The following is a 23,738-nucleotide window of genomic DNA, read 5'->3' on the forward strand; positions in this document are numbered from 1 at the left end:
AAGACGCTCGCACAAAGGAAAGAGACAAATTGCTTGACGTTGTTTCAATGATTGGGGTTTCTTTGTGCGAAGGTCATTCTGCAAGCACTTCAGCTGATTGCAGTTGTATTTCGTTTTCAAAAAGTTCTTAAGGTAAAAATCGAAAAAATAAAACTTTATTTTTGACATAAATGTGATTTATAATTTAGTGTGTAGCAAGACTACAGACAGGTTGTTGCCGTGACGACTTTTAACAACTGCTGATTGGGGGTCAACTACTCTCACAGTCATTATGTCGTTCCTGCTTGAGAAACTTTGTCTGATATTTCAAAACTCACATTGTGTCCAAAACGTATCAGGTTTTATGAAGTGAAGTGAAGTCAGTGACTTGATGCAACCTGCTAAGTTTCTTTATATTTACAAATTCAAATAAACCAAACTTGATTTACTGTTTGATAAGTAAGATTCATTGGAATGTATTTGTGATTGGATTGAAAAGACTTTTCTATAAAGTGCCTTATGATGTGAATTATATAAACTTTATATAAAGGCACTAAAATTAATTTTACTAAATTGGTACTGGTCAGTTTAGCTCTTCAGTATTTTTACATATTCCTTTTTATTATTATTTTATATTTTGGTCATTTTGTACCAACCATTCATCAAGTCATAAAAGGTAAACGGACGTTTCTAATGGATTATCTAACATCTGATTTAAAGTTATTTATTGTAATCTGTTCCTAAGTCCAATAAACAATTGAGTTGTTTTGGTTTAATTAGTGGTCATAATCTTGATATTCAAATTGATCAAAACTAAAATAAATGGAGTCAGAGCAGAATATAAATGCTTCAGAAAAGTATAGGCAATAACATTCAATTACATGCGAGATATAAACATTTTCATAATGATTCGTTTACATAACTAGTCATGAATACGTTATTATGGAGAAATAAACTGATAAGCTATATGATATAGGCACAAAATAGTTTTTAGAGGTGCAAAAGGAATGTAGAAAGGACTGAAATGGTCGAAGACATTGGGGGACAGTGTCCGTATAAACGCATAAACTTTGTTTGCATAGGGTTGTATTTATCCAATTTTGGGTTTAATGAAAACAAAGTGTGTGTGTGTGTGGGGGGGAGGCAGAGGGGCAATGTAAGTTGTAACTACAAAATAAGTGAACAAAGGGTGCTCAGGGTGCTGAGCAATAAGAAGATACCTGAACACCTAAAGGCCAAAATCTAAAAGACCAGTGAAACACCCTGTGGTGTGGAGTGGTAACTGCCAATGAAGAAACATAGGCATGCCTCGGCCTGTCACAATAAGATATTATACTGGACGATAAATTGTCCCAGAACTTATTGCGATAAATGATAATATTGTTGTTTTGAGAACATTTTCAAGTAACAAAATAGTAATAATGGCATAAAAATGCAAGAACACATTCTTAAAGGTCAATAAATTTTTAAATACTAATTAACATTTAAACACTGGAACTGGAAGACATTTGGAATATCCAAAATAGATAAACAACAGAAACAACAAATAAAATAAAGAGCAAAGTCTCTGTAAACAAAATTATCTTTCAAAAAAAGGGATAGAGACCAAAACACCAGACTGAAGACTTTTATCATTCAGTTTTTGGTAGAAAGAGAAAAATGATAAATCGAGCAAATGAAAATTATTGAGTTTCTTTTACTTCATCGTGCAATTAATTGATTTATTGTTTACTGTGACAGGCCTAAGCATGCCCATTGCACACATGTAATTTAACATAGAATAATTTATAGTCATTTTATTCATACATACAACTGTAATCATTTTTTTTGTTTGCTCCACTTTTAACAATGAAGTCTGAATTTCAGTTTTAAGCATTTTATTTCCATTAGCCTTTATTTAAGTGAGTGAGTTATTACAAACAAATTCTTATTTACAATAAGTAAATAAAACAACATATCAACATTGCTGAGGTCATAAAACAAAACAAAAAAAATCACTGAGACAAAGGCTCAGGATAAATTTGATATTAATCATTCTGGCTGAATCATGTGCAGAAACTTCTTTAACTGCATCATTTGAACTGCTGGTTAAAGGACTGCAGCCAAGGTTGATCCAACTTGGCCACGTTGGTGCTTACTACAGTAATGAACTATTTACTAGCAAGTCTGTGAATCTGTACCTTGTAACATATTGTCAATATATCATATTGTTCAGTCTCTATTAAAATTAAAAGGTTGTTATGGTGTTTAGATACTAGAAGCCTGTATTAAACACTAGCTTGGTCCTTGACACACAAAAATGACAAAACCATTGCCTTAGCCTGCCTGCAATGGAATAAATGAAGGGTGAAATCAAAAAAGACACATAACTCTATGCAACCTTGTCCCATGTTGTAGTCTTCACACCCACACACTGTCATAGGCTGGCGTCTATCCATTCTCTACCCCTACGTAAAACATCCTCAGACATCCTTTATTCAGTGAAAAAGAAGAAACAAGGGAAATACCAGCAGAGGAATACTTGGAAGTCTTATGACAGTGCTTGAGATAAACTGCATTGTTCTGTGCACATATGCTTTCTTTGTTAATATTCTGTCCAGTTGCATTGCATTTGTTAGGAAGTGTTCCCTAAGTAACTTTTTTGATTGTTGTCAGTTGTACTCGTCTACCAGAGTGCAAAAGTTTTAAACCATCCCCTGTTTTATTTCTTATTTTGACTTCAGTGAACAAATAGTTATTAAGGTTGTCCTGATGTAGTATTCAGTGTCAGTAGTACCCAGGATTCATGAAGATATTTTGGCATTTTTCTTGAAACTTGCCTGTTTCTGTCATGATTCACAAAAATCTAAGATCCTCACAGTTTCTGTTTCCAACCAGGCCGTGTCTACTTATTGTACAGACTGTACTTAAAATACTGGGAAGGTATTATCCCAGTATGTGAGGTAAGAACCTCACATACTGGTGTAAACAAACTGATTCTTTGGGAATGAGTTTGTTGGTACTAGAATATTAAGTTTTATGTTGACCATAACATCAACAAAAGAAACACGGGACTGCAGAATGTTTTCATTGACAGGTTCAGGTTCAAGTTGGCTATACATGGTCACAAACAATAGTCAAGTAGGCTGACTATTGACGACAAGTTCCCAGTTGGTACTAAAGCACCAAAACTGTACGAAGAAGGAACCACTGGATCAACGCACTCATGTTGTTTATGCAAAATTCTGCCTCTACTACATAATTGTTGTATCACCAGCTATGCATGAAAACAACATCGTTATTAAGATACACATTTAGGATTTAAGAAATTGATAAACTCCTGGTTTAAATAATACACATGGAATGTGGTGGAAGTGCTGAGGGAGCTGGGATGTAGGGATCATGTTGGATAGGTTTTAAGACGAGTCTTGAATGTGGTTAGTGAGGAAACGCTACAAAGAGCCAGAGGGCGTGCATTCCAGAGAGGAGGAACAATCCGCCTGAAAGATCTTGGAGCCATGGTGGAAAGCTGTTGTGGTTTCTGATATGGGCAACTGCCCAGGGCACCCCTTTCCTTTTGTCCTTAGATGCCCCTCCAGTCAACAACTTCGTGGAGGAGGTGGGGACTGGGAGGAGTGGATGGACGTGTGGGAGAGGCCACAGAATATATTGGTATATATACTTTCCCAATATATGGGAGAGTGCATATTGCTTTAAGCTCTAGAGATATTTGAGGGCATGTTTTATGGAGGACTTTGCATGTTAAAGTTTTTTCCCTTTAACATGCAAGACAAATTTACAGCATATCTGGAGCACTCTAATGGAAGTACTATTAAATAATTCAAATAAAACTGGAACCTTGTGAATCAGAACGGAACAAGTCTGGGATAATCAGCGTTGTCGCCGCACAGCGCCAGAAACATCACTTGTTTTTAACACCTTGTTTTGAGGGGAACTTAGCAAAACAGTTCCAGATGGGGTTTTCTGCTGGCCTACTTTCCATCTTCTGTTCCGAACCACAGATGGCAGAAAGATGTAGCACAATCAGCTACTTTGTGTTAAAGTCCTACAAATAAAGTGTGATGGTGTAGCAAGGCGCTACAGCTGGAGAACTGTAAATCCTAGAAGCACCAGGAGCTACGACTCCTGGGGTAAAACAAGTACAGTATCCTGCACTAAAGGAGCATATGTTGAATAAAATGACTGTGACAAATCTCACAGTCTGGCAAACGTAAATCTTACAACGGCATCCGGGTGTTGAACCAGGAGATTAGAGTTGCAAAAATAACACGTTTTCACACTCGCTCTGAAAAATGGGTTCATTTTCATATCAAATGCTGATGCCAGTGCAAGACATATAAAGACTGTGTAATCAGATTGACAACATGACATTGGACAAGTTGTCTGGGGGGTTTTATCAGAAAGAAGTGACTGGACCTGTCAGGCTGTGTCACGCCACCAGCTGTGAGGGCCTGGCTGACATCCAGTGTGACACCACCCGTGGTCTTTTGTCATCTCTGCTCCCCGAACGCTACAAAGTAAATGTGGCGGACAGGTATTTTCACAACACATGATCCTCAAAATTGCCATAGCCGCAATGTGAAAAAAATTAAATAAATAAAAGTCCTGGATTTTTGGAGATTGGCATGCCTCTGTGAAAGGTTTTAGGTTTTAGGATAGTTGGGCAGATTGGTGGTAAACGTCAGTGGATGTGAGACGGTGTTTATTAAGTCACAACCCAGGGCCAAAACGGAAAGGGCGTTCTAATATTATCGAGTAGGAAAAAGGGAGTTTATTTGTGTCTATGAATAAAGCAAAACAGTGAGCTTTGGAATTGCAGTTGTGGAAGCGTTTTTCTTTGTCATGGAATAAAAATGCCCCCCCCTGCTTAGAACTTAGCTGGACAAAGGACATTGTGTGTCAGTTCTGAATATCTCTAAGGAATCTCCTGCCAATGAGGAAACATTCTCAGTCTGATAAAATAATTGCACAATACCAGAGGAGGGTGGGGAAAAACCTTGAATTGAACATGGAAACAAAAAGGAAAGTTACACTGTCATGGCCATTTGTTAATGACTGTTTGTTCTATAATTGTTATTTATTTAGACTTAGACTTGTGATTAATTAGAAGTTGGGTAGAGCAAAACACAGAGGCTGAAGACTTAAGATTGAAATTGCGGTTCATCTTCCAACAGAACCATAACACTAGACCTATTAGAAGTACAACTGATAGTTTTAGTTAAAAGCAGATTTAGATTAGAGCATGTTGAGGTGTTACAATGGCCCAGATGAATGAGCAAAATAAAATCTGTCATGTATAGACCTACCCAAAAATAGACCTGCAAATGCAACAATAGTGAAAAGTCATTCTACAAAGTATTGAGTCAGAGAGGTTGGATGCCAATCCTGGCCACACTTTTCAGATCTATATTCAAAATATCTTTTGTTGATGTTTTGAAATTGACATATCATTTTTTTTTCTCATTTTGACTGCTATGTGCTGCTTCGAGTCACCTTTATAATATTGTAATAAATACATTTGAGCTTACGGTTGTAACATGACTAAATGTAAAAACGTTCAAGGAGTACAGATATGTTTGCAAAGGCAAAATAGCTAGCAAGCTGCTAGCTTCCTTTGACAGCTGTTCAAAAACCAGGCTGGATGTGTAGAGCAGCTTTCTGTTGCTCTACTGCTGCCGTTTAGCTCTAGAGGACAGAAGGCACCAAGGGCCAGTTTATAAAACCTTTTCTTCCTGTTTCCAAATGAAGGGAGGATTTTTCTCTACCAGGAAGGGCTAAAAACAATGTTTTATCTAGTAAAGAAGATGGATATTGACAGATTATGTCTTATGTACTCTGTGAGCTTTTGTGTTCATTCCACTCTCTTGAAATAGCTTCAGTGCGACATGTGAGGAGATTAGTTGTGCTGTCCATCCACTGCTGTCACAGTTTGTATTCATAAACACAACACCAGCAAAACCAGTAGTGATTTGAGAATGTAATCACTGCCTCTTTAATAAGGCTTCATCTTGCTCAGGCTTTTTTATTGGTTTCCTCTCTCAGTAGTTATATTTACATTTTATTTGTAAGTTTCAGCAATGTAGTGGTGAAGCTGTTATCATATTGTGTGTTTCTCTGGAAGACAACCAGGAACCATCACAGACCTCCTCTAACCCGTGACGTGGTAGATGTTCAGAGCTCATAAACTTCCATAGCACACGCCTACACACCAACACACACACGCACACACACACACAAATAATTACAAACTGTATTTCCTCCCATTCCTAGGGGACTCATCTTTATTTAATACTTTCCTGTTAGCTAGCATGGCTCCCGCTGCTCAACTCATTACTTCCATCAGACTGGGGATCTCACAGAGTCACAGAGTTCTGATTCCTGGGATCATGTTCTCTGTTTCAGAAACTTATAAATTTACAAGAACATACCAGACCAACACAAACCCTCTGAGACAAAACAGGGTGTGGATTTTTCTTTTATTTCACTAACAATTACAGATCTATGATGATATATATATATTATATATATATATATATATATATATATATATATATATATATATATATATATATATATATATAGCTCCTATAGAAATTAAGAGACCACTTAAAATGATCAGTTTCTCTGATTTTATTCTTCATAGGTAAATGTTTGAGTAAAATAAAAAAGTTGTTCTTTTATTCGATAAACTACTCAGACGTCCCAAGCAAAAAACTTTTATTTATTTACAGAACATGATAAATGGTCAAAATAACCAAAAAGATGCAGTCCTTTCAGACCAGAAAACAAGTTCATATTTATTTAGAAACAACAAAACTAATGTTTGAACTCAGGAAAAGATGAGAAATCAATAATTGTTGGAATGAACATGCATCAGTGAAGTGATCTCTGAATTTTAAATACTGAAGTAAACCTGAAACTGCAAAATAAGTACTGAATTACTTCTCATTTCTAGTGTTCTTTATTTTCTTGTTAGAAGATGGAAATCCATTATTTTACACTTGTTTGATGTGAGTCGATAAGGCAATGCTGGAATTAGTGAGTTACACCTTTCTGCTAGTATTTATCATACGTCTGAACCTGCTGATATTTTTTATAAGCACATCTAATGTTGCAACAATACGTTGTCACTGGGATCATTTCACCAGTGTTGTGGTTGTCTACACCCAGTTGTTCTCCAGTAGTGGTTTAATGATGCAACACTTGGTGAACTCTCCTCCACAGAACTGACATCAGAAGACCAAAAAACAGACCCGCCGCTCCGTCCCAGCCTACCCTGTCCTAACTTTTCTCCCTAATGATCTGCTTAGAGCACAGAAATCAGAGACAATATGCGGATGAACAAGCTTTCATTCTTGCGCTACAAATGAGGTTTTAACTTGCCTTAGGACAGCTGTGTTACCTTTTGACAGGTCTACAATCTCAGTCAAACTCGCAACCTTCCCCTGTCCCCTGAGGGGGTCACATCAGGCCCCGGCCAGACACTTTTTACTGAGAGAGAAAGTCCATCTGGAACTTGGCATCCCACCTGCTTGGCTTCATGAAACACTGATAAGAAACCCCTTAAATTACTGATAAGTATCTCTGTCTTAATCACCTCAGGGATGGATTATTGCGTCTCTGTCAGCCAGTCTCTGCTGTATAATCTACAGCTGATACAACATTCTGCAGCCAGCCTCCTAACTAGTTTCAGAAGAAGATACAGAAACAAGGTTCTCCCGTGCCAGTTAATCTCCTCTGGCTTTCTGAAGAAACATACTTAGAGTTTCATTTGTTTTCATTTTTTGTTTTTAAAGCTTTGCTCTCAAGTTTTTCCAGCCCTTTGGCCGTTGTTTGAGTTTCATTCACGTCAGTTTTATTTATGTAGCAGCCTTTAACAATGTGTCTTGTCAAGACATTTAAAAAAAAAAAAGTAACTTCAATCCAATCTTACAGACAAGTACATCCATTCAACTGATCCTATTTATAAAACAATGCATCAAGTTCAGTTTATAATTCAAATGAGTAAAATCTTGTATATCTAAGAAAACACAGCAGACTGCATCAGATGGAAAATAGTTAAGGGCAACTCTGAACAAATGTGTTTTGTGCAGGAACTCTGTTTCAGAACTATTCCAGTTTTCCAGATTAGAGCAGAAGCTGAATGTCACTTCTCCATGCCTGGATCTGGTTCTGGGGATGTAAACAACAACAACAACAACAGATCTTTGTGGTCATGTTGAATATAAACGTATATTATAACCCACAGCTTAGTGTACTGATACTGTAGTGCTGTGCATTGGTCGCCACTCTTTGTAATATTGATATTAACAGATTTCACCTTGACATGAAAATATAGAGATTTATTTCAGAAATCCCCAGAATAACACACATTTTCTCACTAAACATGGTGCCATTGTAATGTGACATCACATAATGAGGCCCAGTCATGCTCTCAGATGCATTGTTTACACATTATAAGGAGGGTTCTGGTTTTTTGTTCATGACGGGAGGCATTTCTCTTACGGTTTCCTGCACACCAACACCCCTCACATGGTCTTGATGTTTGAACTTGAGTCATAGCATCACTAGACTGTTGATTCAGTGGATTGCCGTATTTCAGTCCTATACATCTGAAACTCTACTTTCTTGTTTCATTGCCTTCTTGGTGTTTTATCTGTTTTTAATCTGTATTTTGCCTTTTATTTCCTTGTAAGTGTTCAGGGCTTTGTTTGAAAGCGCTTTACAAGTAGTTATCATTATTATTTGGTTGAATGTCACTGATTCAAGGCAAACTTATTCAAACCAGCTCCACCTGTTGACGACCTGCAGCACTTGTAGAGATGTCAGAATCCCAGGTGACGTGTTGAAGACAGTAGACACACCTTTTGTTGAATTTAAACAACTGAATATGAGATTAAGCTACACAACATGTACCAGACTATTGGTTGCTTTTCAAATGACAGTATGCCAAGATGCATAGCGGTATTTCAGCTTGCCCAGCTGCATTTCATTCATATACTTTAGATATGCTTTATGAAACCATCCACTAAACATTTGGTGGAACTGCACATCTGCTGAGCTCCTTTGGTGAGCACAAATTTGGGAGAAATCTTTTGGTGCAAAACATTCTTCATCATTTTTAAGCACATCTTTTGAGCCACCACAAACACAAAGTGGTTACTGTGAGATCGGATGAGGTGATGAGCTGAGATAACTGTATGGAGCTGGACAGGGAAACTGGTTTCACTACCAGATCGTTCAACCAAACACACACAGCCACTGTGGCATGATTAAAATATACTTCAAACAGAGACTATTAGAATATTCATGCTTCCTGATCCAGTTTAGAAAATTATTGATTTTGTTTTTTTCTAAGCTCATTTGTAAAAGAAAGATGATTACCAGAGTTCATCCAAAAGTTACAGGTCCTTTTAAATACGGTCATTTGATTTCCCTTCAAATTAAATGAATAGTATATTACATTGTTTATTTGTGTACATCCAATAAATATAGATGTTAACATCTTGGACCTTCACAGCTCTGAGCTCTGATCTATTTCTAACACACAAATCTGATCTTTAAAACTCCAAGCCAATATTGAACTGGTTGAGATTAGGCAAATGCAATTTATGACTGTGTTTTTGTGGGTTTTTCTATTATTTCTTGTATCTGGCTTTAAGTAATTAGGTCTGCTTAAAAATGAGAATTCTATTGTTTTTAAGCTGGAGGCATAACAATAATCTAAATGAAAATTATTTATTATTATTATTTGTGACTATTTCCATTTTTGTGCAAGTGAGAATTTGGTCAAAATTAGGATTAATCCTGCAACTTTGACAGCGAGCTGAACTGTGGGTAACAACTCAGTCAGTTATCTGAGGAAACCGAGGCAACGCATTTTGAAGGACAGTCGTCAGTGTGGCTGAAACCTCTGAAACTTGTCAGAGGTTTGAAAATTTCCACTGCTTGGGGAGAAAAATCTGGACGGCTCTCAAAGTGAAACGAGAGTCCGATACTGATGCCGACTTTCCTGCAGAGGAAAGCGTTTTAAAAGAAACAAGAGCCTTCATTACTGTCGAGGTTCAAAGGCGTTGTGACGTTTTTTAACAGATGGATGATTAGATCATTTTATTAACCAGAAATAGGTATTCATTCTAATTTTTATTAAATATGGATCTTTATCTTGAGAAACCTGAGATAGAGTCAGGCCTTAACTGAGGGCAGAAATGATCAAATGAACAAATAACAGGTGAGAAGAAAACAATCTTTTTGAATGATAACCTAACTAAACACCAGCTGAATTCTGTATCTGATTGCAGCCTGTTCACTTTACTGCAGCAGTTATGAGAAGAGCAAGATGACTGACCTTTTGTGACCTTAAAGGCCTGGTCCTTTTATTTTTTTTTTCAAAAGTCTGTTAAAAAGTTTGCCAAAATTAGCTGAAAAAGATTGAAAATTAACTTGCTCATATTTTATTATCTTTCTGTTTATAAGATGATTCTGAACTGTGTACATATGCCATGAGGAAATCATGGCATATGTTATTATTGTAGATGTAATGATATAAAATGGGGTAGGGGGAAAATCTAGCTGACCTAAATGGACTGTATATCTTTTAGGCTTACCGGGCCGTGTCAAAATTCATTGCGAAAGGCACAAAGGCTCAGATGAGCTTCACTTGTACCTAAATCCTAACTGGAATTGGATAAAAGTGCAGGATTGCAGAAATGGAAAAGGGACACAGCACCGGGCCGTATCTATCCTCAAGCCAAATGAAAACTCAGAATGATGCGTCAATCACAGAACTGACCACAGTGACAGAGAGAGTCTGAGAGTGAGAGAGTCCAACAATCCCAAAGGCGTTTCACCTTGACAAGGTCAACACAGTGTAAAACCTTCTGTATCAGCGCTTCCACAGAGACAAACGGGCACGGGAGGGGCAGGGTGCACCTTAAACATGGCCTTCTGTGTGTCGCTTCAGTTTTCACTGGAGAAATTTGTTTTTATTCTGTGATTGTACAACTTCAAATCCTTTAACCATCTGCAAAGTCATGTCTAATCTACGGATGTACTGATCCACTTTTTTCACTTCCAGTACTGATACCGATATTGATATCGGTATCGGCGTCAGTATCTGAGGTTTAGTATCGTCCGATATCGATTGAAAAACAGAACTGAATTGTTTTAAAGCATTTGTCTCTTTTTTAAACACACATTTAAATACACCAATAGCATCACAAGCTAAATCCAACATATAAAAGCAAAACAACTTTAATTTGTTCAGTCAGTGCAATTAGGAGTAGAACAGCCAACGAAAAATAAATAATAAATTATTTACAACAGGCTGAAAAAACATGTAAAAAATAAACTGCAACAAACCTTCTTTCAAATGGTTCGGAAGGTGCAATTAGGAATTCTAAATATAATGTAAAAAATAAATAAGAAAGCATGACATCACTCAGAACACAAAGCGTAGAATTAAATTGAATAGATCTGCCCTTATAGATAGGGCACATTGTCACCAATCTAGAATTTTTTTTTTCAATATTGGGACTGCTGTAGATATTAATAACAGCATGGTGGATTTCTAATTTATTTCCCAGGTATTTGGTCAAACTGTTGGTTTATGTTTTGTGAGGTGATGAGTAACGTTAAGGCTTCAGTTGCAAAGGATTGTTTTGAGCTATTCCCTGTATTCTCCGGTAACCATAGTTTTACTTAACTGACATCACCTGTAACTTAAATAAATACAAAACATTCCACTTTATGTTAGTTTTTTTTTTTTTTTTACAAATCAGACATTTAAATGGGATTTTATGGGATTTTCAAAGACCCTCCAAAGTTTAGAGAAACTGCTAAACTTCTTTTTAAAAAACTACAATTATTCACCATGTTGTACAGGAAAAAGAAAATATGCTAAATGGGACTCTGCAGGTATCTTTAGTGAACTATTCACCAATTTTTACTTCACTAAAATAGATGCATGACAGCATATAAACACGTGTAGACTATATACACAAATATAAATATATTCTGTTGAGCTTCAACATAAGCTTGTTACAACAGCAGCTGCTCCAAACTCTCAGTAGAGGTCATCTGAATGACACCTATAAAAAAAAACAAAAACAATTAATGTTATGTATTTTTGAAAATGACAGGCTATGCAGCTGATCTGTGGTTTGATATTTAAGCTCAGTTGATAGTGGCACATGCAGCCTGCGAGACAAGGAGCGTTTCTGATACATAAATCAACCCAAAAACGAAACATTTTCTCAGGCAGCAGTTCAATTGCAGGAAAAACTCTTTCCATCTGACGTGCATTAAGTCATTATGATCTATGGCTGTGGGGTTTTTCACATTTGAATGATTGAATCCAGGCGTGGCATTACGCCTCATGATGATATGCTAAAGATCTTCCACTGTCAGACAGGAAAAAGATGTGACAATGCTGTTTAGCTAGATGGAGAGATACTGTCAGCATGTCATGACATGCCTCTCCATGACCAAATATTAACTTTTAATTATCGTTTGTTTTTAAAAGAGGTGTGTGCTCGCTGTCATCTTTGTAATGAAGTGTCCTCTGCCAAAAAGCAAAGGCAGTCGGTTCCTCGTTTCAGGAAAAACAACAGAGAACAAAAGGAACGTCTGTGGATCGTCTCGGCCTCGCATGCACACAGTGCAGCGTTTGCTGACAAGTATGGGTGTGCATTATTTAGCAACAGGCAACCCTCCTTTTTCTGTATTGACCAACATCAAAAGGTGATTGCCGATGTTAACTCTGCAAATAACAAATGGGGATGCTTTCATTTGTAATTCTTTTACAATGTTCTTCCTTCTTGTGCTCAGAAGTCAGCTACATCAAGTCTGCTCCTTCTGACTCATGCAGCTTTTAGAAACAAGCCCAGATGAATGTCTCTTGAGTGAATGAACTGATTGCTAGGCTTGAACTTGAATGACCCAGTTTATAATAAGCTTTATTTAATTCAGGATCCATATTTACTTCTGTGCTATTTTGTTTGAATTTTCTTTTATTGAAATAAAACCTTAAAAAGTGCTGAGTGAAGGAAATAGCCATTTGTAAAGCAGCTTTGAAATATCAAAATCAAAGTGGAGTTGATGTTTTCCTATTAGCTCAGTAAGTGTTGCTAATGCAGACATTTTCAGAGAATGCTAAGAAGATTTCTACTGTATATTAATGTCTCTTAATCGGTTTTAAAATGTTTGATTGGTTTGCAAATAAACATGCGAGTCGGTTATTTATTTATTTAAGTGATGTAAATAAATAAAGCAGACATTATTTATTTAAGCAGACATTAATTATATAATGTCTTAAATGTGAAGATCAGCTTCACATTTCAGCATGGTCCGATGACCCAGAGTTAAGGAAATTATGGCCAATTTATTGTCTGACTGATTTATCAGTTCATCTTTAGAAAATAAGCTGTTACTTCTTTCTATCCCTCAACAAGTTCATACTTTGGCAGAAGTAGGAAGGAAATTCAAAAATAAAACGAGATTGAAATATCTTAACCTTGGTCAGACAGTTTACGAAGAGCGCAGAAAGACAAACATTTTGTAGAATTTAAAGCTTTTTGTGTGTGTGTCTGTGGGTGACTAATCACCTTTCGTTTCACTTGTAGGAAACATCTTTGTGGTTAGCCTGGCTGTGGCGGACCTCGTGGTGGCCATCTACCCATACCCTCTGGTCCTCACCTCCATTTTCCACAATGGCTGGAACCTGGGCAACATCCACTGCCAGATCAGCGGCTTCCTCATGGGTGTCAGCGTCATTGGCTCCATCTTCAACATCACCGGCATCGCCATCAACAGATACTGCTACATCTGTCACAGCCTCAAATACGACAAACTTTACAGTGACAAAAACTCCGTGTGCTACGTGGTCCTAATATGGGCGCTGACTGTGGTGGCCATTGTGCCCAACCTGTTTGTGGGTTCGCTCCACTACGACCAGCGGGTTTACTCCTGCACCTTCAAGCAGTCAGCCAGCTCGGTGTACACGATCGCAGTGGTGTTTTTCCACTTCATTCTACCCATCATGATTGTCACCTACTGCTACCTGCGCATTTGGATATTGGTTATACAGGTACGGCGACGGGTCAAGCCAGACAATCGGCCCAAACTGACGCCGAATGACATCCGGAACTTCGTCACGATGTTTGTGGTGTTTGTGCTCTTTGCCGTTTGCTGGGCACCGCTCAACTTCATCGGCCTGGCTGTAGCAATCAAACCGGAGGTGGTCGTTCCCCTCATCCCTGAATGGTTATTTGTGGCCAGCTACTTCATGGCTTACTTCAACAGCTGCCTTAACGCCATCGTATACGGTGTGCTGAACCAGAACTTCCGGCGGGAGTACAAACGCATTGTGGTGTCGGTGTGTACAGCTCGCATCTTCTTCCAGGACAGCTCCAACGACGCAGCGGAGAGACTCAAAAGTAAACCGTCGCCACTCATGACCAACAATAACCAGGTCAAGGTGGACTCTGTCTGATCTTGAACTCACAGACTGGATTTTTTATGCTGGAATTGAGAGTTTCTCTATTTTTTAAGGCTGACTGACTTAAAAAACAAAACACCAAATATAAACATAAAACAGCTTCTGTCTTCTGGGCTTCTAAGACGTTCACACTGTACGGTGCTATCTGACCTCGGAACAATCACAGTAAAAACAGATGATTCTATATTCTTTGTCTTTGTATCAAGCACTTTGTTTGACTCTGCAGTACATGTAGTAAAGTAAATGAGTAATGTCTGCTTTGGTTTTATATTTGCATTGATGATAATAATATAGAATTCAATTATTTTTGTGAATCTCAAAATTATACATACCACTGGCAGATTTAGATAAAGGAAGTCATTTTTATTTAACCAGCAAGAACAGGCATATTTAAAAAAACAAAACAATATAACATTAGAATGATTATATATATGTAATTTTTTTTCTTCATAGTTTATATAAAAAAAGGCTTTATTGGCAGAACAGGAATCAACCCCTCCACAAGGTTTTTTTTCTTTTTTCCACACTGAATGTACCCACATTCAAAGGTTGAGGATTTCTAGTCGCTCAAGTCTGAGATTACGGAACTGAAATACTAAAATGATGTACATGTCCACTTGGGTACCAACAAATGAGGATAAAATCCCAAAAGATTCATATCCAGTGTGGATTTAGGCGTAAGGTAACCCTTTTATTTTACTACCATCTTTCCTCTGAAATCACTGATTTGTTGAAGTGACCCAGTCAGAGTCCCAACTGGATCTGGACTGAGACTCGGTGGAGGGAGCTAAAGTTCAGGGAGTCCTCAGGGACTCGGAACCAATCATTAATTTTAAAATAGTCAAAATGATTACAGCAAATATTCCAATAAAATATGAACAGAGATGGATAATCCTATTCTTCAAACTGGGATTTGAGAGATTTTTGCCCTATTGTCCATCAGAAGCAAATTTTAGTGTGAAAATAAACGGAAGTCTCTGCCAGTGGTATGAAGGATTTGTCTCATAAATAAACTATATACATATAAAAAACAAGGGGTCATCAAAAAGTAATAATTAAGGCCAACATCTTTTTGCTTTTTGTTGAACATATAATAATGGAGTTAGCAAGTTTAACAACAATATTTGTGACACTGTAACACTACTTGGGTACCGGCTGTATGAGTCGCTGCTATCTTATTATGCCGTACAATATTGTCCTTATTCTTTAGGTGGAATATTACAATTAGTAAGAGGGAACTTTCTCTCCATCCTGTGAAGTCATTATACTGTATGCATGGATATAAAAACGTGTTCATATGCAAAATAAAATCGAATATTGATCTTTGATTGATTGATTTGCTGAACTCTGTGGTCGCTTTAGTCTTCCAAGAAGGCATTCTGTTTTTGTTTTTTTTTTTGTTGTTGTTTTTTGTTTTTGTGATCAACTTAAACTGCTACGATGTTTCAGGAAACATCTCACAAGAAACAGGACAGAGTTGTTCACTAAAAACATTTCTTGTAATTTTGCCACCGTCTACTGATGACCTGACATGTTTGCTTTGTGTTTTTGCCATTTGTCTGATAAAGTTGCAGTTGCAATAAGTGGACACATCCTTTCAAGTAGCACTTTCCTTTCCCATTAACATTTTTACAGCCTAACAAAGTAACCTAATATTTGCTGATGAACACTTGTGTTTATTATCAATTAATCAGTGAACTGGTTCATGCTGCCTTTCAGAGGACAGTCATCTGGCTGCAGAGGATCCGAGGACCTTCATCCCAGAATGACCTTTTACACAGATTAATGTGTGACTTTTATCTTGTAGGGCTGCAATTAATGATTCTTTTAGTAATCAATTATTCTAGCAATTTTTCTGACCTTTAATTGGATAAAATAAATTGCACATTCATCAGATTTTTCATTAAATCTCTTGACCCTGTATTAAGCCAACATTTTTAACGTACTAAAAGCAATAACAGGATTCCTCTGAACTCTTGATCATTTGTAGCAAAAGATGCATCTTTGCTTTTAATACTTCTAATATCAACATGTGAAAAGTTGAACTTTTTTCTGCTTAACTAACATCCATCCAAACACAGTGCAGGAATTAGCTGATTGATAACTGGATAGTAAAAGGTGCTTTATACAATGTCTTACGTTTTGAATCAGGTGAATTTCATTTCAACACTACACTGCTTGAGGAGTTCTGGGTAAAACATTACATACAAAGGTTTTCCTATTATGAATTGAAATGTGTATTTATTTATTTGGCATAATTATTTGAGTGTGTATGCTCCAGTTACTGATCAGTTCCTAAATTAGTTATTTACTTCAATTATTTATTCACCACACTCAATCCGATCAATCGCTTCAGCCTTTTGCCACATGCACCTCTTGTCAAATTACAACGTTAGTCCTCAGTTTTGCTATTTCTATAAACAATCAACACAAGAATGCTTGACTTAAACTTATTTTATATTTGAGCAATGTTTCCAGGCAATGTGATTTCATCTACAATGGTCAAATGATCCATTAAGGTAAATGATTTGATGTTATGAACCTCCTCACTGTCTGTTACTTTATGTGTTGCCGTAAAGCCATGCAGTTCTCTCAGTAGAAACACACACCCGTTCAGGGTCAGTTTATGTAAAGTGTTGGTGGGCACTAGTATCCTTCACATAGTGAAGGACTCTCCAGTGCACAGGAGGCACCAGCTCTATAGGCTTACTGTACATTAGGGCTCTGATGTGTGTGACATTTTTTTTTTTTTTTTGCGTAGGCAACGCTGGTTGTTGTAACACACAGAAAGGCGCCAGGCAACACAGGGGAGAGAACAGCTCAACAATGCATTGGAAATCCACTCGGTTTACGTAACGCCTCTGACCGTCATCCTCTAAGCAGGAGCTGAAAGAGCTCCCTGTGGACTCCCACCCGCCCGCCTCACCCCAACCCCCAACCATTTAATCCCAAGAGCTGTGTTTGATAGGGAAACAGAGGAGGTTGGTGATGAGCAAATGTAAAAATGCCAGGGATTTAATCTGCCCCCAAACGTTGTCATACTGTAATCTGGGGCCAAAGACTTTTTATAGCCCAGGAAGTACAACAAATGAAAGGGAGAAAGGCAGATGTTTTATAGCCACTGATTTAGAGTTCATTCATGATTCATTTAATACTTTTAAGAAAAAGATTAAAGAAAAATAAACTGATGAATCCGTGGTCAAATATGATTCACAAAACATGCGATTCTGCAGCTCCTAGAATGATCCCTTCTTCAAATGGAGTCTAAAAACATTTTCTGAAAATATGAGTCAATGTGTCCCTTATTCTACAGAATTTATCTCAACCAAATGAAAATAAAAAATGTTGTTGCTTCAAAATCCTGTAGTACCAGGCGCCGTTTCTAAACCTTTGGGTCAGGCCAACAAGTTTGGGTTTCATCCATCAGCACGTCCTTTTGGAACCACAATATTTCGACAAGATCGGCTGGTTTGTTTTTCATCAAAACTGATCAAAATAAAGTGTCTATGAAAACAATTTTTCAAAACATAAAAGCATGCAATTGTTTTCAGAAGAATCGAGAGTACACTGATTAGGAGTGAGTGCAAATAAAAAGAACTTCTGGAGTGTGTGGTCTGTGGGAGAAGTGAAAGACGTTCCTTAAAGATTCATACGGTATTAAGATTTGACGCCTCTTACAAGTCATGTTTTAGTGTCAGTATTTGAGCGGGACAAACTATTTAAATACCATCTATGATTTCCTTCTTTTACCTCTGGAATATTGCCAAAATTTGAAAGGTCCTGTCCAGGAGTGATACTGAAAAACTAGTCATTGTCAAATTCAAATATGTTTGTAAAGCACATTTAAAGCTGCTGGAGAACTTAAGAATAATTTTCTCCACTTTTCTACATTCTCTTATTGGTTACGTCACATTATTTAATAACATATTTGGTTTTAACTTTATGTTCTTTTACTCTCTGTCGAAGCTAGATGTGGTTTGATGATTTGTTTAGCTCTGATATCTTCCTGTTGGGGATCACACACCGTCTCAGTGTTTAACCTCATCTCTGTCCTAGTCAAAGCTCTTGGCTGAGCCTTTGCTGCTACTAACTGAATGTGCTCTTTCACTCTGTAGATTTGAAGACCTGGTCTAGAGCCTCACCTGGTGATCTGTTTCTCTCATCGATGAAGCCACTAAAGGAGCTACTACTGCTTTTAACCTTTTTATTTTTCTTTAACATAGAAACCTTGAGTTTTTGTTCTCTTTCTCTGCTCCGTCTTCTCAAACCTCCAGCTGGTCGTGGCAGATTGAGTCTCGTTCTGGTTCTGCAGCAGGTTTCTTCCTGTTAAAGGTGAGTTTTTCCTCTCCACTCTTACCACATGCGTGCTCAGTTTGAGAGATTGCTGCGATGACACAATGCAAGCGATTGTCCACTCGATGCTATCTGTGGGTTGTTCTTTCATGTAAAACTCTAACTATTTTAACTCCTAAACTGATTTGGATTTAATTGAAATAAATACTGTAAGCTAAATTGAATTTAAACTCGGTTGTATTTTACAGTTCATGCCCTTTAGAATTACGTCACTATTTAGGGAACTTTGCTAATGAATGGGGCCTCAGAGCTGGTGGTTATCGCCATGGTAACCAGAGGTCCAACTGTTTTTCCAGTGTTATTCTTGAATTATTTGCACCTTCTCAGATTTTCCTGGAAGACTTAACATTGGTACAGTTGGATGTGGTTTATATAATAATTTCAGTGCAGAGTGTAAACATGAGGTTGTGTGTTGCCCCTAAATTTGACAACATTCTGCTGGAAGCTTTCAGCAGGGACGTTCTGCAGTGTAAAGTAACCGACCAAAATTAATGTGGGGCATAATGAAATAAGAGTTTTTAGAAGTACAAATGGAAAATGTTGTGCTTTGAAAGTTCTGCCTCTTGAGTGTTTACTGTGACAATTCCTGTTGAGCTGAAGCCTACGGTGCAGAGAGATCAGATGTTTTTGTTTTTTTTTGTTTTGTTTTGTTTTTTATTGCAATAATTGTAAAAAGCTTTTTTTGTATTTTATATCAAAGAAAAATCTATATTTTTGCGTTGGTGCAAAATCATCATTGTCATGTTCATGGGCTAACATGGTCTTAGCGTACTTAAGACGGGGTTAATGCTTTTATCAGGAGACTGATTGTCGCAAAGGAAGAGAAAATGTTCCTCAAATGGTCTTTGTGAAGCATTCCTCCAAACAAAAACATTTATTCCTTTGCATCAAATTGACTTCACATCCAATAAAATGGATGCAAGGAATATTGCCCCTCATGGAGCAGTTTTCCAGATCATCAAACACATGAAGCTGAGAAGCTTAATTTGCGTTGTAAACGGCTGCAGCACATTCATAACTGATAAAAAGACCCAGGAGTTTCTTCTCCTGAGGAGTTCACTACTAACTGACAACCAGCAAAGAGCTTCATCAACACTGGAAGTTGAACTGAGGCCATGGGCACGAAGAGAGGCAAAACATTTCCCCAACCTTTTGACAAGAGCCGTGATGTCAGCAGTGTGGCATCCATACAGCTCAAACTAGACGTTTGCAATGTTTTGCCTCCAGCCATTGGGGACTGAAACTGCAGAAAACTGGATGATGTAACGCTTGGTGAACTCAAAATATGTATTAACTTAACCCACTCTAGTTCCAGCAGCAGGAAGAGGAGGAGTTTCAGGATGGAAACTCTGTGATGTCATAGGTGCATTGTAACAAAGAACGGAATAGAACCTGGCCTGTTTGCAACACTGCTGCATCAGGAGAAAGGAATCTCTCTTACACCATCATACATAAAGACGACATGGAGGATAAAAGCTTATTACCAGGAGCTCAGGGTCCAAAGATTCAGGTTCCTGTTGTTGCATCCAGCCACTAATCCCAGCTGAAGGTACGGTCCTGCGTACACCTCTGGTTTCAGCTGCACATTGAAATTGATGTTTGTAGCCTGACAGTTTTCCTATTACTCCTTGGAACATTTTTAATGTTTTATTTGTACACCAAATGTTGATGAATGTAAAATATTTCAGGTACAAACTGAATGTAGTAAAATTTATACTATTCTTTTTTTTTTTTATTAAGTATTTATTACTTGATGTACATTATCTGTTCTTGTTTGCTTTATGTATCGCTGAAAAAAATGACAGGAACTGACAATGATAGAGGACAGTGTCGCTTTATGTTCCCACTTTTCTCTTCCAGAGAATTAATCCGCAGGTGAATCACCCGGGCTTCGAATGTTCCCTAGAGCTGCAACAACACTGCACTCGGCTGTCTGGGAACTGCATGGCACAGAAGAGATTATAATGATCTCACCAGCAGTCGAGTTACATAAACTGACATGGTAATGGTATGTCCTGAAAGAGACAGAGACCATTAGCAGCCTTGGGGTTCTCCTGTTGTAACGACAGAACAGACGAGTGTGACACATGGGAAAAATGGCAGCTATCTTTTTACACTTTACTCGACAAATTCCTAAGTGCTTTCTGACTTGGGCATTTTCTTGTAGAAATGTTGAGCTGCGTGTCAATGAGCCACATTAGAAGAGTTCCTTACCTTGGATTAGTAGAAGGAACAAATTCCTGCACTCTTTTTTTCCTGCCGCTTTTACTCGTTTTCTGTCACTTTTTTTTTTTTTTTTTTTCTTTCTGAGCTTACACATACCTTTTAACACATTTCCCAGAAGGACATGTCAGCTCTGGTTTCTGACTGACCACACAAAAATGATACGGTGCTCTTCAGAGTGCTGAGAGGCAGATAAAAAAGTGAAGTCTGAAAGAGCACTTAGAAGCTAAAAGTCCAGATGTTTGCAATAAGGTTAAAACTAATGTCAAATAAACTAATCCAAAGATCAGTTTTGCCAGACCGTTTTTCTGCCCTAGAAATCTAAATGGTTTAATCCAGTAGTGTCCAAAGTGCGGCCCGGGAGCCATTTCCGGCCCTCGGAACAATTCTGAACAGCCCTTGACAACAGTTTATGCAGTTGACACACAAAGTCTTCATCCAGGCTTTTACTTACTGTACGGTTTGTTGTATGTGTTTTTTTTTTTAACCTGGCAAACCAATTTTTGTTTTAAAGTTGCAATTTATAGAAATCCGATTGCTTTTCTTGTTACATAAATATATTGTGTCTAGTTTATTTATTTAGCAGGTTAAAAAAATGAAAAATGTTTGTGCCATTAAAATTTTGTGGCCCTCTGAGTTCTTTCAACTTGATGTTTTTGAACCTCGTGCCAAAAAGTTTGGACACCCTGGTTTAATCCGTGCAACTTCTACTGGGCCGGATGAACTCATGAAAAAGTGCTTGAGGATGTAGTTGAAGGTTTATATAGAGGTGTAGAATATCATCTAATATAAGTTGAATTTTTAAATTAGAACTTTGGCAAATTTACAGCAAAAATATTTTAAAGGGGAAGAATTATGGTGTTTTCCAGACACACTGTGCCATACAAATGGCACTATCAAGTAACTATGGTAACTTCAGTTGTTATAAAACCATAGCAACTGGTTATGGTTGTTAACCAGTTGTTATGGCTAACAACTGGTTAACCATTTGTTAACTGTGGAGATACAGGGTGTTACATTGTAATATCTTTAGGTCGTCATCACGCAACATAAAACGTACAAGTCAGGAGACTGGAGATATTCAGAATTCAGCTCTTTGTTAATGTTAACGGGAAAATAAAAAAAGCACTGCTCTTTTTCACTTTTGTTTTGTGGCAGATCAGATAGAGCTGGTTTGAAGCGGGCCTCGCTGTCCGGGTGGGTTTTTACCGGTCGGGTGAATCCAGGAGTATGTTTCTCTGCCGGGTGTTTGGAGCGGACGCCGTCTCATCGCTGTGGACATCAATACACAATAGATTACTGCATTTCTATTGGAAGCATTCTAGCACACTTATATATTTTGTTGATTTTTATTTTTGGCCTGACTGTCTGGTCTATCTGTGACTTTTGTCCATAAACATGAACAAGGTGTGCAGACAATCTGGAAATGATATCACCAATTAAACAGCAGCTCTCTAATCCAGCAGAGTGGAGTAAGTAAGGTTCATATATACATTTAGAAAACCCCCTCACCCCCAGCCATAATTATGGATTACAATGGTAAGCTTTCACTTTTAAATTAACTCTGTTGTAACTCTTAGTGCAATTAACTGTATTCAGCATCCATTGTGATTAGAGCACAAGAACAGAAGAAAAGCCAACTGCTGCTCCGTTTCTTTGACAAAATGAGGGCTTTTTATTTTTACCCCTTCCTTCCCTCTGCCATCAGTGGCAAGCAGCTGTAAAATTACCAGCTGTTTACCGCTCCAAAAAATTAACAATGTTTAGTGAACAGAGGAGAGAGAGCAGATTTTTTTTGTTTTGTTTTTCTTTCAGGTTAAAGTAGTTATTAAAATCAAGGGAAACCATTGTTACAGGGCCAGCTCTGCTCCTACGACAAGAATAATATGTGTAAAAGTGACTTCATCTTTAGTTGCTCACTGCATTGTTTACATTGAAGTGCACTCATATTCCAGGTACATTAGGGTATTTGGGTCACCCATAAGTCTCTGTGTGCGGGTGGGCATGTGTGTGTGTGTGTGTGTAGGCTAAGGCTATGGACAGTTTTGATGTAGGGGTTTAAATCTGTAGATGCCTGGAAGTTCAGAAACCTGCTGCTGTAATAATAAAGAAAAAAAAAAAAACAAGGTTCTTTTGTCGTGTTAGAATCTTGTTAGAAGCAGCGCGGTTCTTTATGCATTGCAGTTCTTTAAGCCCGTTTGCAGGCCGATTAGATCATCAGGAGCAAACAGAGCTGGTCGCATTCCGAAGGCTCTTCTGATGTCAAAAATTGTACATTCAGCAGACGCAGCGAATCTTATGCAGACCTTAGTGTTACATAATCCACATAACACATGCTCCTACTGTGGAGATACAGGGTGTTACATTGTAATATCATCACTCAACATAAAACATATTCAGAATTCAGCTCTTTGTTAATGTTAACGGTAAAAAAAAAAAAAAAAAAAGCACTGCTCTTTTTCACTTTTGTTTGGTGGCAGATCAGATAGAGCTGGTTTGAAGCGGGCCTCACTGTCTGGGTGGGTTTTTACCGGTCGGGTGAATCCAGGAGTATTTTTCTCTGCCGGGTGTTTGGAGCGGACGCCGTCTCACCGCTGTGGACATCAGTGACTCAGATCATCCAGTGGTTCTGATCAATCAGGTCAAGGATAATCCACTGGCAGGTTTACTGATACATATAAAAGCT

The 23,738-nt window shown here is 37.8% G+C and overlaps 1 protein-coding gene across 1 annotated transcript in view; it reads left to right on the forward strand.

Annotated features, from left to right (window-relative positions):
* mtnr1aa (melatonin receptor 1A a) overlaps positions 1-15,800 on the forward strand; it is a 55,530-nt gene extending 39,730 nt beyond the window's left edge. The window contains exon 2 of the mRNA XM_044115069.1: positions 13,602-15,800. Within this exon, the coding sequence (XP_043971004.1) occupies positions 13,602-14,470 (869 nt within the window). The 3' untranslated portion in view covers positions 14,471-15,800. The remainder of the gene's footprint in view (positions 1-13,601) is intronic.
* The last annotated feature ends 7,938 nt before the right edge of the window (positions 15,801-23,738 follow it).

This window comes from Gambusia affinis, linkage group LG04 (genome assembly GCF_019740435.1).
Source record: "Gambusia affinis linkage group LG04, SWU_Gaff_1.0, whole genome shotgun sequence".
Taxonomy (NCBI): Eukaryota; Metazoa; Chordata; class Actinopteri; order Cyprinodontiformes; family Poeciliidae; genus Gambusia; species Gambusia affinis.